This window comes from Macaca fascicularis, chromosome 2 (genome assembly GCF_037993035.2).
Source record: "Macaca fascicularis isolate 582-1 chromosome 2, T2T-MFA8v1.1".
NCBI lineage: Eukaryota > Metazoa > Chordata > Mammalia > Primates > Cercopithecidae > Macaca > Macaca fascicularis.
Genome location: NC_088376.1, coordinates 148,493,052 through 148,506,689, shown reverse-complemented (window position 1 = coordinate 148,506,689; position 13,638 = coordinate 148,493,052). Strand labels below are relative to the sequence as shown.

The following is a 13,638-nucleotide window of genomic DNA, read 5'->3' as shown; positions in this document are numbered from 1 at the left end:
TACAAAAGCCCACAAAACAGGTTCCTTTCAGCTGATGCTGCCCCTGGCTTCAGGAACGGCACCAGTGAACTGAGATTACGTGGATTTAGGGTCTCTGGCTCATCACTCGGGAGGCCGTAGGAGACAGGAAGTGAGGCAAGACTCCAGAGGCGAGGCGGTGAGAATGGAGATTGGGCTGAGCAGCAGCTCCCCTAGGGAGGTCATCTGCTGGCTGAGACATTCTGTCATTTGGAAACTTTTCCAGAGCCCTTACCTGGGCACAGGTGACGGAGACAAATGTGAAGTGGTCTGAAAGGCTTTGGGATAGCAGTGAGTGCGATGGTTAGGGACGTGCATGTTCAAATCACACAGCTCAGACATTACTTCCTATTTGTGTGACCTTAAGCAAACTGCTCTCCCTCTCTAGGCTTCAGCAGACCTGTTACTGATGGAGGGGAGGAAAGTGGTGGGCAGGAAGCACCCCTCAATTCCCCACTGCATGGCTGTGAGGGCTGGGGCCTATGGAGATTGGACAGAGAAATGGTCAGACATCTGGCCCAGAGCTTGCAGGCAGGGCCAACCTGTGCTGGGGACTCGGGAGACCACGGGTGAAACACAGGCACCCGGCAGTACATGACCTCAGCCAGGTTAATTAACCTCTCTGTGCTTTAGTTTTCTCATCCATAACATGGGCATAATCACAATACCTAATTCATAGTTAGTTGAAGATTAAATGAGTCAATATCTTTGAAGTACAGTACTTGGAATGGTGTCTGGCACTAGAAAGCCTCCAATTACTGAGTTATTTATTTTCTGCTCACAAAAATGGTAATAGATGTTTTATATGTTTTGTTACCTGATTTTTTTCCACTTTTCTACCTCCCTATATTGTGAGTATGCTTTCATGTACATATGCATGTCTACATCATTGTTTTGTGGGGGTTTTTTTGGTTTTTTTTTTTTTTTTGAGACAGAGTCTCACTCTGTCGCCCAGGCTGGAGTGCAGTGGCGCAATCTCAGCTCACTGCAAGCTCTGCCTCCCGGGTTCACGCCATTCTCCTGCCTCAGCCTCCCGAGTAGCTGGGACTACAGGCGCCCGCCACCACGCCCGGCTAATTTTTTGTATTTTTAGTAGAGACGGGGTTTCACTGTGTTAGCCAGGATGGTCTCGATCTCCTGACCTCGTGATCCACCCGCCTCGGCCTCCCGAAGTGCTGGGATCACAGGCGTGAGCCACTGCGCCCGGCCATGTCTATGTCATTGTTGACAGTACTTTATTGTGACTGTCTGACATTAATTTTATCATCCCCCATTGTTGTTGCCAGATTTTTGCTTTCTTTAGGCACAGTCTCACTCTGTCACCCAGGCTGGAGTGCAGTGGTGTGATCATAGCTCACCACAGCCTTGCACTCCTGGGCTCAAGCAGTCCCTCTACCTCAGCCTCCTGAATAGCCGGGACTACCAGGTGTATGCCACCATGCCTGGATAATTTTTTTTAATTTTTTGTAGAGACAAGGTCTCACCGGGTTGCCTAGGCTAGTCTCAAACTCCCAGGCTCAAGCCATCCTCCCTCCTCAGCCTCACAAAGAGCTGGGATTATAGGCATGAGCCACCATGCCCAGCCTCAATGTTTTGCTCTTATATGCTAAGCTGAATGTCCTTATAGATATATCTTCATTTCCTTAAATAAATGTGCTTTAAGTAAAAAAGTTAAATTTAAAATACCTGGGCCTGGAAAGGTGGCCATCCTCACAGGCTGCCCCTCTTCCTGTTCATCCTCAGTCTTTCTTACAGAAGCTGCCAAAGGCCTTTCTGGCTTCACACAGTCAGGGAAGGCTGGAATGGGACACCTGATTTCAGGAACTGGTTTCCCTGAAAACAAGGTGGAAAGAAAGTTATTACTATTCCATGAAGTGGGGTAGCCACTGAGAGACTGGGTCTGGAAGTCAGAGGCCTGGGTTCTGATTCCGGCTCTGCCACAAATGCACAGTATTGCAGGGCAGGAGGGGCTTTCCCTTTCTGGCCTTGGCCTCCCCATCTGTAAAATGCTGTGGGCCACGCACGGTGGCTTACACCTGTAATCCCAGCACTTTGGGAGGCCGAGGTGGGTGGGACTGCCTGAAGTCAGGAGTTTGAGACCAGCATGGCCAACATGGTGAAACCCCGTCTCTACTAAAAATACAAAAATTAGTTGGGCGTGGTGGCACACGCCTGTAGTCTCAGCTACTTGGGAGGCTGAGGCAGGAGAATCGCTTGAACCGGGGAGGCGGAGATTGCTGTGAGCCGAGATTGCGCCACTGCACTCCAGCCTGGGCGACAGAGTAAGACTCCGTCTCAAAAAAAAAAAAAAAAAAAAGAGGAGTGGCTGAACATGGCAGTCCCGGCGAGGGTGGAGCTCTGATGTGCTGAGTCACACACACCTGCTTCCACCCAACCAGCTGTGTGACCTCCAACAAGTTACCTTCCTCCTCTTGGTCTCCCTTCCCTCACATGTAAAATGGAGGTGATAATGGCGTCCATTTGCCTCCCACTGGGGTGTCATGAGGGAAGGGAGAGTAGAGATGAGGATGGGCGCTATAGACTGCACATTTCCCTGAACATGTGAGTGTGTCAAAGACACCATCCCTCTAAGTTCCCACTCCAGCCCCTATGGATCAAAGTTCTGGCTATCCTACAACCTCCCTTCCACGCGGTGGAGACACACGCATCCTTCCCACTCGATGGATAGGAATCCTAAAAAACAGCAGTTATGGCCACTGAATACGGGCTGCACCAGGCCCAAGCCCAGCTGCACAGACATGAATCCTCACAACATCTCTGCCTTTCATCCCTGTTCAGAGATGAGGAAACTGAGGCCTGAGCAGGTTAAATTTACATTTACTTGCTAAGATCACATGCCAAAGGCAGGCAGGACTGGCCAAAGAACTCCCCTGCCTTCTCGAGGGTAATCGTTTCCTCTTTACATCAACTTGGGAAACCCCAAAGGTGCTTCGAGGGTGTGTCAACCTCAGCTTCCAGCCTGCTTCTCAGAGCTGCTCTGTGGAACAGCTTCCTCTCCCCTCCTCCACTGGGCCCTGATCTTATCCCTTCCGGCTGGGCCCTGCCGCCAGCTCAGTCAGCCTCCACACCCTTGCCAGCCTGCCTCTTACCAAAGTACACATCTGGCCTCGTCACTTCCCTGCTTGAAGCCTTTATGGGGCTCCCCATTGCCTAGATAACGTCCACACTCCTTAGCCTGAATCTTTCTGTCTCCCCATTGCCTCCCAGATAAAACCCAATTCTATAGCCCTGCATTCAAGGCCCTCATTCTCTGATGGTTTGGGATAGACTCATGTTTGAGAACGACAAAAACTGGGGCACTGAAGTCCCAGGGAAAGCTGCTGACTCACTTGACATCACACAGAGCATGACATAAAGCATGACACGGGGATATCACAACAGATGTCCCAGGTAGGGCTGGGACAAAACATCTCCCGAAACATTTCTTTGAACTGGTGAACTGTGCCTCTCTAAACAAACCAGTTGTTACCCTGGGACCTCACTTGTCAAACCCACGCTTTTGAACTAAAACAATAAGACCTAAATTTGCATAGCACCACACTGGCACCATGCAGATTTAATTTTCACAACAATCTCTGGTAGTTCATAGGTTTATCTGCTTTTTATTTTTTAGCATATTGAGGCTCAAATAAGTGAAATGACTTGTGTCAAGTAAAACAGCCAACAACAGTGAAACTAGTCCCAGGCTCACTGCAAGCTCCGCCTCCCGGGTTCACGCCATTCTCCTGCCTCAGCCTCCCGAGTAGCTGGGACTACAGGCACCCGCCACCACGCCCGGCTAATTTTTTTTTTTTTTTTTTTTGAGACGGAGTCTCGCTGTGTCGCCCAGGCTGGAGTGCAGTGGCCGGATCTCAGCTCACTGCAAGCTCTGCCTCCCGGGTTTTTACGCCATTCTCCGGCCTCAGCCTCCCGAGTAGCCAGGACTACAGGCGCCCGCCACCTCGCCCGGCTAGTTTTTTTTTTGTATTTTTTAGTAGAGACGGGGTTTCACCGTGTTAGCCAGGATGGTCTCGAACTCCTGACCTCGTGATCCGCCCGTCTCGGCCTCCCAAAGTGCTGGGATTACAGGCTTGAGCCACCGCGCCCGGCCAAATTTTTTGAATTTTTAGTAGAGACGGGGTTTCACCGTGTTAGCCAGGATGGTCTTGACCTCCTGACCTCCTGATCCGCCCACCTCGGCCTCCCAAAGTGCTGGGATTAGAGGCGTGAGCCACCACACCTGGTGTGATTTTATATTGTGGAGTTTTTTCCTTGTGATTTATTCGTATCATAGAATTTTTCAACAAAATGATTATGCATTATTTACACAGTAAAGTATACTTCTTTTTAAAAAATCAGTTAGCAAGCTAGCTAAAATAATGATAGAACTGAATCTTCCAAGCTAGTGTGAGTAGCATTTGCCCTGGAGACCCCTCTGGCTCCAGTGAGCAGACGATGAATCAGCCCTTCATGAGATTCAGATCTGCCTCACTTCTGTTTTTCACCAACGAATATCCACGTCGTGTATTGATACGTTCACTTCAAGCACCCCTCCCCACAACCCTGGCGATCTCAAGTCAGGAAGCTGAGGCTCAGTGGGGAACAAGACCTGCCGGAGGGAGACAGGAAGGCAGGCAGCACTGAGGCAGGAAGGCAGGGTCTCCTCCCAGAACCACGGACAGAAGGGCACCCAGAGGGCACGCACTTCTCTCCCGACCTGGGCTCCACAGGCACTTTGGTGGTTCGATAGGCCACGCCCCCCCCATCCCGACTGCCATCAGGGCAAGGCCTTTGTGGCTGAAACTCGAAGTCTGGAAGCCAGTTTCTCTCCAACAAGGGCCTTGCTGGCAGGAATCACAGGATCACCGTCTGCCTCATGGCATCCCACAGGCCCAGGAGGAGAACAAACAGTGCCTAGGCCAGGCACGGTGGTTCACGCCTATAATTCCAGCATTTTGGGAGGCCAAGGCGGGCAGATCACCTGTGTGCCAACATGGCGAAACCCTGTCTCTACTAAAAATACAAAAATTAGCCAGGCGTGGTGGTGCACACCTGTAGTCCCAGCTACTCAGGAGGTTGAAGCAGGAGAATCGCTTGAACCCAGGAGGCAGAGGCTGCAGTGCGCTAAGATTGCGCCACTGCACTCCAGCCTAGGCAACAGAGCGAGACTCTGTCTCAAACAACAACAAAAACCAGTCCCTTGTACAGAATGACAATGAACAATGCCGGCGAGAGTGCTGATTAAAGCACGGGTCTGGAACAGAGCTGTCGCTCGCAGGGTGCACAGAAATGAAAGCTCTGCCTGTGTCCCCTAGAAGGCCACCCCCCGCCACTCCCAGCCCTCATCTTTCCCAGCCTCCCCTCTCTGGCAGGGAAACACTGCCTCTCTCCCTCCACCCTCCCTCCTCAAACCGCCTCAGGTGGGGCCTGTGTTCCTGGAAAGGCTTGTCATCCTTGTGACATCTGTGTCAAAAGGGCAGCAGTGGCTCCCCTGGCTCAGGGCCGGCTAGGCTCACTGAAATCACTTCCCAACAGTGACCTCCTGCAGAGGCCAGGCCCACAACAGTATAAAATCCGCCCTAAAGGTCTCACCTACACCCAGCACCGCCCATGACCCCAGCAAATGAGGCACCTTCTCCTTGTCTGAGGCCTGCCTGGCTGAGCCTCATTGTTCTCATCAGTAAAATGGGGATGAGGGTGATACTCACAGCCTTACTTAACTTCAGTCCTGTTCCTTTTTTTTTTTTTGAGACAGGATCTTGCTCTGTCACCCAGGCTGGAGTGCAGTGGTGTGATCGCAGCTCACTGCAGCCTCAAACTCCTGAGCTCAAGCTATCCTCCTCACTTAGCCTCCCATGCAGCTGGGATTACAGGCAACATCACGGCCAGCTAATCTTTAATTTTTTGTAGAGACAGCATCTCACTATGTTGCCCAGCCTGGTCTCAAACTCCTAGGCCCCAGTGATCCTCCCACCTTGTCCTCCCAAAGTGCTGGGATTACAGGTATGAGCCACTGCTCCCAGCCCAGTGTCCTATTCAGGATAATGTTTTGTTCAGCACAAATCTTTGCCTCTCTGTCAAAACACACTTGGCAGGAACATCAAGGCCACCAACCCAGTTGTGGCCGACCTCTGTGGGCTCCACCCATGGGGAAGATAAAAAATGTCATTATGTTTTCATCCTAAAGAGAGGACAGCTTTTCTCTTTCTTTTTCTTGTTCTTTCTGCAGTGACATGCGGTGGCCCCACCTGGCACCACAGGGCACTCGGAAGTGAGCAGGGGTGAGAAATAGATGGGGAGGGGCAGTGTCGGCAGGGCTACCTGTGGCCAGACCTGTCAGCACACCTGGGGCTGACATCCACCCTCCCACACAAGAGGCACCAGGCCACACCCAGCCACGGATGTAAGCCACGGATGTCAGTCAACAGGGCCCCACGTCAGCCCCAACAAGAAGTTTTGGTTTCCTGTGAAACCCCCATCTTCGAGAGCTTTGAGTTTTTAGGTGTCTTTAAAATGCAAGCAATAAATGGTGCGTATAAACATGAACCGCCCTCATCTCCACCCTGGAGCTACCGGTGTGGTCTGAGCTGGGTGAGCGGGCAGGTCCATGCATGCCTGTTCACTGTCCAAACCTGAAAGTGGAGAAAATAGCCTCTGTCCTCATCCCTCCAAACCTGCTCCCTGCTAGCTAGACAGACGCAATGCCCACTTGTTCAGGCTGGCACACCAGAGAGCTAGTGAAATAAAAATAGAACACCAAAGGCAGGATGAGGCAAAGGAGGCCAAATGCCCACAAGAAAGGGCTGTGACGAACTTTAACTCTCACGCTGAGCTTCCTGTCTGCCAAGGTGAAGGCTCAGGAGTGAGCTGCTCATGGACTTCCTATCACAGATAGACAGGGGCAGCCTCAGGCTTCCAAGACAGCACTCTTTCCTCCCAGGATTAAATTCTCAAGAGAATTCCACACATAAAGTTGATTCTGCAGGATTGTGAGATCCAAAAATACAGACTGTGATCAAAGAGAAGAACTGGGATCACGAGAGTAAGTGTGGGGAAGCGTCGGCTCTGGCTTGAACCAGACCCAGGCTCTACAGTTCCAGCTTCACGCCCAGGCACAGACCTCCTAACCCTCTGAGCTTCATGCGCCTCTCCTGTGAAGTCAGAATAATAACCCCACACCTCCCAGGGCCGTCCCAGGGCTCCATGATGACAAATGTGAAGTGGCTGGCCCAGAGCAGGGGCCCGAAACACTGTGCAAACAGCCACCCTCCTTCAGTTCTGCCAGAAAGGTGCAGATAGAAAAGAGCCTCTGATTCCCAACTCAGGCCTCCGAAGGAAGCATTTGGAGTGGAAGGCTATTTTTAACATTTTAAACACTCTAATGGAAACCGATTCTAGGTGGGCAGCGATTTGGTGCACAGTCCCGAGAGGCACAGTGGCCATGAGGGCAAAGTAACACAGGAACCCAGCAGCAGGGGAGGTGGGGGCCTGCGCCCACACCATTGGCAGCCAGCCTCAGTCACACACTGGAGGTGGGCAGCCCAGCGTTCTCCCTGCTGGGACCCCCAGGGACAGGAAGGGGATGCAGGTGATGGAAGGAACAGCTAATCTACAGCTTAGGTGGTCACAGGCACCAGGAGGTTGACATGGTGGTTCTCAGAGTCTGGATTTTTTTGTTTTTGTTTTTGAGGCAGAGTCTTGCTCTGTGGCCCAGGCTAGAGTGCACTGGTGCAACCATAACTCACTACAGCCTCTACCTCCCAGGTCCAAGCAATCCTCCCACCTCAGCCTCCCAAGTAGCTGAGACTACAGGAGCACGACGCCACGCCTGGCTAATTTTGTTTTTGGTTTTGGTTTTTTTGGTAGAGACAGGGTTTGCCATATTGCCCAAGCTGGTCTCAAACTCCTGGGCTCAAGCACTCTACCTGCCTTGGCCTCCCAAAGTTCTGGGATTACAGATGTGAGCCACTGCACCCAGCCTGGAATCTGGCTATCTTTGACAGCTGCCTTGTTGAGGCTGAGAACCCACAGTGATGAGGGCTGAGTCCCAGATACAAGGAGGAAATGGGGGAGGGGCAGAAGCGCTTCTCTGTGCCCCTGTCATGGTTCACCAGAGCTGGCTGCCAGGCATGATTTCTTTTTCTCTCTGATTTGTTTTCGGAATGCCTGTGCTCTCCCTAATGAGCATGAATCACTGAGGCCATGGAAGGCAAATGAACTCCCAGCAGTCTGCAGCGTGTCCTGCAGTCGGGCTCAGCAGCAGGGGGACCCTCCTAAGCCTTGGCTTCCTCATCTGACAAATGAGATGTGGAAGCGGACCCCCGTCCCCGAGACTTGCCATGAGGATAAAAAAATTAACACCCAGCAGATCTAAGCTACCATCATTTGCTACAGTCTCGCTCTGTTGCCCAGGCTGGAGTACAGTGGCACGATCTCTGCTCACTGCAACTTCTGCCCCCTGGGTTCAAGCGACTGTCCTACCTCACCCTCCCGAGTAGCTGGGATTACAGGCACACACCATCACGCCCGGCTAATTTTTGTATTTTTAGGAGAGACGGAGTTTTGCCATATTGGCCAGGCTGGTCTTGAACTCCTGACCATCCGCCTTGGCCTCCTACTACTCCGGTGATTCATCCGCCTTGGCCTCCTACTACTGTTATTATAATGACCATCTCTAACTCTAGGTCAGGCTTTTTTTCCTAAGTTCTTTCCCATATCCGTGGCCTATTTAATTCAGATTAATTAAATAGATAACAGCTCTGGGGGATAATTGCTACCAAGTATAAGGTAATTGTCTTATATCTGAAGAAAGCAAAGCCTAGAATGCAGATTTATTTATTATGTGCTTGTTTATGCCCCACTTCCCTCGGGAGAAAGGATTAAAGGATGTTTATGGGTGCTGGGCCTTTGGCTGATGGCGCCTGGGCCGTCACACTAGCTGCGTGAGAACATTTCACATAGTGGCAAATCCAGGAGCTGTTGGAGCAGAGGGGACTCAGAGCCGGCAACAAGGTCTTTCCTGGGTGAGCACACTCGGGAAATCCCCCGGACCCTTCACGCCCGTCAAACTAAACAGTAATTTGTCCTTAAGCTGACTCATGTGGCCAGAATAGATCCCTTCCAGAACAAACAAAAGTGATTCAGCTGTAACTAAAGCACCCTCGTGCCAGCTGGCCCTATCAGAGACAAACACAGCTTTCTGTGCCCTCTCTTTTCCTTTCCCTCCTAATCCCTGGGTTTGGCCCTCCAGGCCATACACAGTCACACACACAACACACACACACACACACACACACACACACACACACACACTCCCAACTTAAGCTAGACCTGAAATGAGGCAAACCTGAGAGCACAGCCTGCCTTCCTAATTGTGCAATCCCTGGTTCCCCAGTGAACTTGTACTCCACCTGCTGCTGAAATGACTCTCTTTCTCATTCATTCATTCATTCATTCATTCATTCATTCATTCATTCATTCATTCATTATGTTAGGGAATGGGGAATCCTTTATCAAAACTGCCATAATACTGACATTAAGCTAGTTAAATAAAAGACATCTAATTATAAACTAGGAGGAGCTCTACACTGAAGACAAACTCGAGGGAGGGGTGCCTGATGGACCTACTTCCATAGGCTGGCCAGGAAAAGCTGCCATGAGGAGGGGCCATGTATGCAGACACCCAGAAGATGAAAAGGACCAGCATGGAAGAATGCAGGGAAGCTGGGAGGGACAGTGTTCCGAGGAGAGGGAACACACGTGCAAAGGTCCTTAGGGAGCAAACAGTTGGCATATCCCCGCAAGTGAAGGATGACCCTAGTGGCTGAGGGGAATGACTGAGGGGGAAAGTGGTAGAGGTGAGGTCAAAGAGTTGGGCAAAGGTAGACCATGCAGGTCCCTGTAGGCCACAGTTAGGCAGAACCTTACCATAAGCACCCTGGAACTGAGGTAACCTGTAGCCGAGAGAGTACTTACCAAATAACCACCTGCTCCCTCTCATACTCCTGCCTCCTTAGCAGTTAGGCTGGGTGACATGCCTGGTTCTAGCCAGCGGATTTTTCTTTTTTTTTTTTCTGAGACGGAGTCTCACTCTGTCGCCCAGGCTGGAGTGCAATGGCGCGATCTCGGCTCACTGCAAGCTCCACCTCCTGGGTTCAAGCGATTCTCCTGCCTCAGCCTCCTGAGTAGCTGGGACTACAGGCACCCGCCACCACGTCCAGCTAATTTTTTTGTATTTTTAGTAGAGACAGGGTTTCACCGTTTTAGCCAGGATGGTCTCGATCTCCTGACCTCATGATCCGCCCGCTTCAGCCTCCCAAAGCGCTGGGATTACAGGCATGAGCCACCGCGCCCGGTCTAGCCAGTGGATTTTAAGTGGAGATGCTATCCATCACTTCCTGGACAAAGGACTTAACAGCTAGTGAGCCTCTTCCATTCCTCTCTTCCCCAGCCACAGTGACTTTGGAAGCCACGTGTTCTAGATGACATAGCTGGCTACAAGAATGCAGGAGACTGCATGACCCATACTGGACTTCAGGTGAGTGAGAAATCAGTATTTGTTGCGTTGAGCAACTAGATTTCAAGGTTCATCTGATACTGCAGCATAACCGAGCCTATTGTGGCTAATGCATCAACTGAGTATGTGTCCAAAACTTGCAACCGGAGGAGCCTAGTTGTAAGAGCTAAGCATCTAGCAGGAGTTCAATAAAGGATGGTTCACTTCACCCTGGCTCTTACCCTTCCTCTCTAAAACCCTGGGGACTGGCTTGGAGGTATTCCACACTCTGCTCATTCTAACACCACTCTCAAGAGACCAACAGTGATTAAAGTCTTGCTTTTTTCCAATGGAATAACGAATGCATGGAAGGAAAAGGTCAAGTGACCCGTCCTTAGCCACTCAGCAATTAACTTTAAGAAAACCTCTAGCCGGGCGTGGTGGCGTGCGCCTGTGGTCCCAACTACTTGGGAGGCTGAGGCAGGAGAATCGCTTGAGTCCAGTAGGCAGAGGTTGCAGTGAGCCAAGCTCATGCCACTGCACTCCAGCCTGGGCAACAGAGTGAGACTCTGTCTCAAAAAAAAAAAAAAAAAGGAAGGAAGGAAGGAAAGAAAGAAGGAAGGAGGGAAGGAAGGAAGGAAGGAAGGAAGGAAGGAAGGAAGGGAGGGAGGGAGGGAGGGAGGGAGGGAGGGAAAGAAGGAAGGAAGGAAGAAAGGAAGGGAGAAGGGAAGGAAAAAAGAAAACCTCACCATCTCGTATGCTTTGAACCTTCCCAGTCTACAAAAAAAGTAGATAGGGCAATGTCTTTACCCATTTTCCAGATGGGGAAAGTGAGACTTGATGCAATCTAGTAACCTACCCAACAAGGGGGTAAGGTCAGGCAGACCTGAATTCCCACATTGGCCTCATCACTACGGGCTATGTGGCCTTGGGAAATTACTTAATCTCTGAGCCTCAGTTTCCTTTTCTATAAAATAGGGATAATAAGAGTTGTGAGAAAATATGCTTACCTGGCACATATCAGGTGCTAAATACAAGCTACTACTAGAACCCAGGTACTCTGACCCCTGACCTGTGGTTTTGGCCCACAACAGTGTCACCTCCAGTGGCATGTCGCAGTGGGCCAGGGTCTAGATGTAGGCATGTTCTGTTGTGCCCTAGCAGCTGGAAAGGGGCGGAGGCGGGGCACCCTTCCAAGAGAGCAGGCACACAAGCCCTGTCTGGACCTGGCACAGCCCTGCCCCTTTGGGAGAGGAAGGGTTTATTCTCTGCTGTTTCATTTCACATAGCAGCCCCAAATTTTCCACTCAATGAGAGCCCAGCTCCAGGAAGGAAATGACTCTGGCTGAGATGCCAAACCCAAAGTTAGAAACTGTCAGAGTTGCACAACCAAGAAGAAACTGCATGAAAATTGTGAAACTGAAGACTTCCAGGAAGATAGTAGCAACAGATGGGAAGAGAAAACCTTGGTCACCTCCCAAACCCCTTCAGACTCCTCAAGTGTCTTCCTATCCTGCTCAGTTGACACCTGGAACCTCACAGGCCCGGCCTCCCAGTCCATATGGTGGCCAAAACAAGGGGATACTCCCAGATGGAAGCCCTCCAACGTCTTCCCTTCACTCCTGGGTGAAAGCAAACTCTTGGCGGTGGCCTGCATGGCGCTATGTGGCCTGACCCTACCCTGTCCCCAGCCTCAGCCCACCCCCGGGCCTTTGCACATGCTGCTCCCCCTGGCTAGATATGTCTGTGTGGGCCTTCACTTCTTGGTCCACTATTCCTTTTGAAGGAGGTTCAAGTTTCACTGCCTCAGGGAAATTTCCCTTGATGAGATCAGATCCTCTCATCTTTTACTCTCCTACCTGCCCTCCCCACCCGACCTACATTTATCCTTTCAGCACTCATACTGCAGTGGGTGACATGCATCTGTGTGTTAGCTCCTATGTGTTAGCTCCTTACAATTCATCTCCCACTGGACTATAAACTCCTTGAGGCCTGGGACCTTGGCTATGTTTTCATGGTTGCATCCCCAATATCTAGCACACAGAAGGCACTCAGTAAATGTATTTTTAGGCCAGGTGTGGTGGCTCATGCCTGTAATCCCAGCACTTTGGGAGGCCAAGGCGGGTGGATCACTGAAGTCAGGGATTCAAGACCAGCGTGGCCAACACGGCAAAACCCCGTCTCTACTAAAAATACAAAAATTAGGCCGGGTGCGGTGGCTCACACCTGTAATCCCAGCACTTTGGGAGGCCAAGGCAGGGGGATCACCTGAGGTCGGGAGTTTGAGACCAGCCTGACCAACATGAAGAAACCCGTCTCTACTAAAAATACAAAATAAGCCGGGCATGGTGGCGCATGCTTGTAATCCCAGCTACTCGGGAGGCTGAGGCAGGAGAATCGCTTGAACCCGGGAGGCGGAGGTTGTAGTGAGCCGAGATTGCGCCATTACACTTCAGCCTGGGCAACAACAGTGAAACTCCATCTCAAAAATAAATAAATAAATAAATAAGAATACAAAAATTAGCCAGGCGTGGTGGTGCATGCCTGTAATCCCAGCTACTCAGAGGCTGAAGCACAAGGATCACTTGAACTTGGGAGGCAGAGGTTGCAGTAAGCCAAGATTGAGTCACTGCACTCCAGCCTGGGTAACAGAGTAAGACTCCATCTCAAAAAAAGCCAAAAAATGTATTTTTAGCTCCTTATTAACTCTCTTGTCCAGCTCCTGCATATCTAAATCCCTGTGGCAGGGCCAAGTGCACCCGGTTTCCAGCCTCCACCCTCAGAGCCAGAGCCATCTGCTCCCTACCATCTACAGGCTCAGCCCCCTAACCCAGCCTTTGGAGACACTTAATCAGCTCTAGAGCTCAGCATTGATTATAGTGGATTCTCCTCTCTCTGGGAGCCATAGCTGGGATACTCACCTCTGCCTCAATTCCTGCTCTTAAGGCCCTAAGATGCCAGCATATAAGGCCTGGAGCCCAGCCCATGGTCCCCTCCTAAGCCTGGTCATCTGGAAAAATCCCTCTCTGGAGTAGGACTCTCGTCGTTAAGCCCTAGGGTGATGGTGGACCCTAGCCCCAGAAACAGACTCTTTTCGTGCTGGAAGCTGGTCTGAACATACAAGT

General features: G+C 51.0%; 1 protein-coding gene across 9 annotated transcripts in view; it reads right to left on the bottom strand.

Annotated features, from left to right (window-relative positions):
• Positions 1-13,638, bottom strand: part of IRAK2 (interleukin 1 receptor associated kinase 2) — an 82,947-nt gene that overhangs the window by 46,833 nt on the left and 22,476 nt on the right. For 7 of the 9 annotated variants that reach the window (XR_012431470.1, XR_012431471.1, XM_065538981.2 and 4 more), the window contains exon 3: positions 1,705-1,851. The exons of the other annotated variants lie outside the window; for them this stretch is intronic. Coding sequence is in view for 5 of the 7 variants with exons in the window: in XM_065538981.2 (XP_065395053.1) it covers positions 1,705-1,851 (147 nt within the window). In the remaining 2 variants the exon portion in view is untranslated. The remainder of the gene's footprint in view (positions 1-1,704; positions 1,852-13,638) is intronic. 9 annotated transcript variants of the gene reach the window in all.